The 5147-nt window shown below is 40.0% G+C and overlaps 1 protein-coding gene across 2 annotated transcripts; it reads left to right on the top strand.

Annotated features, from left to right (window-relative positions):
* Positions 1 to 3532: 3532 nt before the first annotated feature.
* Positions 3533 to 4761, top strand: LOC131238748 (LOB domain-containing protein 2-like). 2 transcript variants are annotated; one of them, XM_058236355.1, is made up of 2 exons: positions 3533 to 4305; positions 4407 to 4761. In XM_058236355.1, exons 1-2 carry the CDS (start codon positions 3672 to 3674, stop codon positions 4442 to 4444), a joined length of 672 nt encoding a protein of 223 aa, XP_058092338.1. In that variant the 5' UTR covers positions 3533 to 3671; the 3' UTR covers positions 4445 to 4761. The 2 variants fall into 2 exon arrangements, with proteins under 2 accessions (XP_058092338.1, XP_058092337.1); XM_058236354.1 differs by having other exon boundaries at positions 4402 to 4761.
* The last annotated feature ends 386 nt before the right edge of the window (positions 4762 to 5147 follow it).

Raw genomic sequence — 5147 nt, 5'->3', positions numbered from 1 at the left:
GCCACCACTAGGATTTGAATATGTGGATGGGTGTATCGAAGCTCTGTACCGATGAGATTAGCTTGTAAGGGAGCATGCAAATGGCCTCCAAGGTTGAAGTTTGAAGAGGGCTAGAGGATTTACATTTCTATTGTCGGTGGGCCACTCTCTATGGTGGGGTGCAGTTGTGGGGTCCGTTGTGGGCAGCGACAAGTGAGATTTTTCCCAAATCAGCTCTCCCAATGTACTCATTCTTCCACAACTCCTCACTCCCTCTCTCCCTTATAGTTGGAAATTCATATGGGTGAGGGAGTGAATTTTTGGGCCTTATATAGCCTAGATTTTATGTCTAAATGGCCCTTCTTCTAGCATGCATGTCCCTAGTCGGCTGAATTTTAGCCCATATGACTATTCCAGTGCCCCCTGGCCCATCTGTGTCAAGGGGCAAGTGCCCCGTTATCGGATGAGTGGTTGGTTTATATTTGGCGGCAAACGGATGACTAGATTAGCTGCGGGGGCCTGATTTGAGATCAACGGTCACTGGTGATCGATCGAGCTCACAATTATACGGATATGAGGAGTGAAATATCCTTAACTCGTGCCTCGAGTTTGGTTGCGATCTAATGGTCGGAAAGCCACAACTTCGTGAAAGAGCGGAAAGTCTATTTCATTTAAGTTTTCAGATTTTAGCCTATGGGATTCGCGCATTTCAAGCACTTAGCTTCTGGCTCAAGTTGAGTAGTTTTAGGCACTTTCTTGGTTCACCACCCACGATGAACGTCAAGCCCAGCGAAATGAATATTATTCTATAATTTCAGAACTAGTGGCCCACTAACGAGTGGTTTGAAGCTTGTTCAGATAATTGGGGCATTTTTTGAATGAATTGGGTAGAGAGATTTCTTGGGCACAGTTGTTAGGGTCTGGATTAACTAAGTTCACAGTGTAGCCTATTCGAAATTAGCGAAAATAGTGATTCGATCATGATCATTCTAAACCATTGGTTCTTAGGCTAAATGAGTAAATAACTTGACTTGGTCTGTTAGTTAAGATCCAGGTCATAGCTGGCTCGGCTTTGGGTAGATCTTTAATTTAGTTACTGTTGTCTTGATTAGTCAGTAACAGGTCAATCAGATTTGGATCCTAAATAAACAATTCATGAGGTTAAACTTGAGATTTAATTGATCTGACGGATTTGTTGGCTTCATACGGTTAGTTAATCGAATTTATGCATTTTTTACAGGCATCACTTACGTATAAACTCACCTCGAGCATAAAGAGTCAATATATGATGACACAGGCTAGTTATATAATTTCTTTTTTTAAAAAAATAAAAAAGACTTTTGGTAATACAAAATAGCAAAATTTCAAAATGATTCACGTGGACCGATCTGTTTGCTAATGGGACCTTCTATCTGGGACCCAAGGTGCCCAAATTAGAGGGGGGGTGTCATCATGTACGGCCAACCAGAAGAGTACAAAGGACTTACGTGTGGTTGTACATTTCAGGCTGTGGTGAACTACCTAAATTTTGAATAGGATGTCTCTTGGGAAGCACCGTGAGCACGAGGAGAATAACTGGTTGGATTTCCCATTCACATCACTGGTGGGCCCCACATTGCTAACGTATCGTGATTACAAAAGAGATGCCCCCATGTGCGTGGCATCAATATAAAAGTGTCAAAATTTTAAAATTTCCCATATTTTGAATAAGGCAATATTTGCTATATTTAGATTATTTCTTAGTAAAAATATTGGGATATTTTTCAAATCTCGGCACCTCCATAGGTGTCTGAAACTAGGAATGGACGTCTACTAAAAATAAATTATTTATTTATTTATTTTGCTTGCGCGCGCACATATATGTATATACATACACAAGTGCACATTAAATAGTGTGCTCAGTGGGGCCCACTGTGGTGTATGTGTTTTATCCATGCCACTCATCCATTTTGACAGATCATTTTAAGATATGAGCCCAAAAATCATGCGGATCCAAGGCTCAATTGAACCACACAACAAAAGTAGAGTGGATTGAGTACCCATGTTGAAAACTTCTTGAGAGCCACATAAGTTTTGGGTCAAACTTATATTTGTGTTTTCCTTTATTCCTGGCTTGTGTGACATTATGAATAGGTTGGATGGCAGATAAAATATCTTCATGGGCCTTAATAAGGTTTCAACGGTGGGCATTCAAACCCTGCTTTCAGTGGTGTAGTCCACTTGGACTTTGGATCTGCATCGTTTTTAGCTTGATGCGCTAAAAACGGATACACATGCATCATAGTGGGCCCCACAGAGCTTGTGCCACAGGCAACTGACTTCCCTCGTGGACGAACCGACCTTTACGGTTGTCCACGGGCCGGGGACGGGGCTGGTCCTGGCCCGGATATTGGACTGTTTCGATTAAAATTTTGATTTTGCAGGCCCGACCCGGCCCATTGAGACTCCTACCTACGTATGGAAATATGGGTTTTGATAGGGCACGGTGCCAGCGTACTGCGGGGATGGCGCGGTAGCTGATTTCTACCATGGATTTCACCCTCAGAGTAATCTGAGCCGTTCATGTTCTATGTAACAGTATATAAAAACTATATTTGTTATAATCATTGGTTCGTTGATGATCCAACCTGACCTTCGACTCTTGGATTTGAATCTAATCCATTAAATATTCATCTTCATTCACAATCACATATTCACCATTTGCTTCTTATGATGACGCTGGCAGCATAATGTGAACGGCTCAGATCATCATTTAAGATGCAATCAAGGTTGAAACCAACGTCCCATATTGTGGCACGGTGGCACCACCGTATCCAATCAAAGAAATTGGATTGCGTACTTGAGTTACTAAGGACGCTCTTATCGTATTGAGTAAACTCAGTTGGGCCCACCTTGACTGTATGTGGTCTATCCACGCCGTCCATCCATTTTTCCATCTAATTTAGAGGGTTGAGCCCAAAATCGAAGCATATCCAAAGATCAAGTGGATCATACCACAGGAAACAATGGGGATAATGATTTCCACCATTGAAACCTTTCTAGGCCCCCACAGTGATGTTTTATTTGTCATCCAACCTGTTCATAAGATCATACAGACATGGATGAACATAAAACACAAATATAAGCTTGATCCAAAGCTTCCGTGGCCCCATGAAATTTTCAACGGTAGAAGTTCGATTCAACTCTTTCCTGTCGTGTTGTTCATTTGATCGTTGTATATGCTTCATTCTGGGGATCAAGCCCTAAAATCACCTGGGAAAATGGATGGACGGAGCAGATAAAATACATAAATCATGGTGGACCTCACAGAGTTTACTCAGTACGCAAGCGCAGCGAGTTACTCACTACGCAATCCGCTTCCCCAATCAAAACCCGTATATAAATATATTTGTTAGAAAAGTACTGTTATTTACGGACCTACGGTGTATAAATACCAATTTTACAGCACTTTCTCTTCCCGTGAGCTACCTATTAATATAAAAGAAAATACTTTCTTTTTTCTTCTTCTTCTTTTTTTTTTTTGTAAATGCTTCTTTTCATTGGGCATATATATTTCTTGATCATCTTTGCAATTATTCATATATTAGTAAGCATTCTCTTCTTCAACAGAGATTTTCTTCCCTCATTGATTTTTGCTTTGCAAATTCTCTTCTTTCCTATATTTATTAGACAAAACCAATCTTTTAATTCAGATGCAAAGCAACAGTGTATCAACGCATCAGGCCTGCGCGTCGTGTAAGCATCAAAGGAAGAGGTGCGAGACCAATTGCCCGCTGGCGCCGTTCTTCCCATCCAACGACATGGATCGGTTTCAAGCAGTGCACAAGGTGTTTGGAGTTAGCAATACGCAGAAGATGATCAAGAACATTGAGTCACAACATGAGCGGCACAAGGCGGTTGAATCAATCATATGGGAAGCCCAGTGCCGAGAGGCGGACCCGGTGAATGGATGTCGGGGTAAGTACTTAGAGCTTCAACATGAGATGAACATGCTGATGGAGAAGAACAAGATGTTGCAGAACGAGATCAACATGATAATGGAGAATAACAAGATGCTGATGGAGAATAATAACTTGTTGCAGAACGAGAACAGCTTCCTCAAGAGCCAATATTTCTCACAATTTCTCCACAGCAATAACAACATTAGTATCAGCAATGCTGACTATATTCAGCAGTATGAACAAGGATTAATACAAGCAGTACATTCTACAGAAGATCCTTTATCGACATACCAGCGTTTAGGCGGCTTAATAAAACAAAAGGAAAAAAGAAATTCGCTCGCTCAACTTTCTCAGTCGCAGATTAACCAACAACAATACGTTGTAGGTAAAACAATAACCTAAATTACTATATCGGTTTTGCTGTCCATCACTTAAAGTTTTCATTGGTTTTTTATTTTATTTTATTTTATTTTGAACTCAGAGCAGCTTGGGCAAATAAATTTAAGAGGGATGAATGTAAATAGTGAAGCAGCAACAAATACGACTAGTGATACAACAACATCGGGAGCGAAGACGATCCAGAATCCAAATTGGATGAGATGATTTCAGGTTGCACCAAATATCATGAAATTTCATATTGTATGTTACAAAATTTTCATTTTTAACAATTTTTTGTTTAAAATTAATAACAATGGATCATATGATTTATTTTTTTTCTTTCTTTTATATTTGTGATACAGTCAAATTGAGATTGCATAAGATATTGTAGTATTATTTGATCATGAGATTTATTTAGAAACTTTAAATGATTAAATAATTTTTAGATCCTCATTTTACTAAAGTAAAAGTGGGTAGGGAAATTCCTCGGTTGAAACCTTCCTAGGTCAACAGCGATGTTTACATTCCATCCATACAGTTCATAACATCATTCCTACTGAGATGAATATTATTGAACTTCTGTGGCCCACAAATATTTAAATATTTCAACAGTTGAAATTCATTCCTTTTCCCCTGCTTAACTCATTTTTGGCCCAATGTCCTGCAATGATCTAAAAAGACATCAAGTTGGGTCCCACCTAGGTTTCCAGCGAAGGAACTTCCTTCAAAATAGGCGCAGGAACTTCCTTCGAAAGGAGAAATCAGCGTCCCTCCTCTCCTGTAACACCACTCCTGAAACACCACTCCTCTAACACCGTAATAGAAAGCACCGCTCCCTGTAACACCTTC

The sequence above is a fragment of the Magnolia sinica genome, chromosome 3 (assembly GCF_029962835.1).
Source record: "Magnolia sinica isolate HGM2019 chromosome 3, MsV1, whole genome shotgun sequence".
NCBI classification, from domain to species: domain Eukaryota; kingdom Viridiplantae; phylum Streptophyta; class Magnoliopsida; order Magnoliales; family Magnoliaceae; genus Magnolia; species Magnolia sinica.
This window is presented reverse-complemented; position numbering and strand designations above follow the sequence as displayed.

What these genes read in the sequence shown, in the direction of transcription:
- LOC131238748 (XM_058236354.1), top strand. Translation starts at nt 3,672, where the DNA reads ATGCAAAGCAACAGTGTATCAACGCATCAGGCCTGCGCGTCGTGTAAG. An exon ending in CCAACAACAATACGTTGTAG is followed by an intron (nt 4,306 to 4,401) that starts GTAAAACAATAA and finishes TTTTGAACTCAG; the next exon opens with AGCAGCTTGGGCAAATAAAT.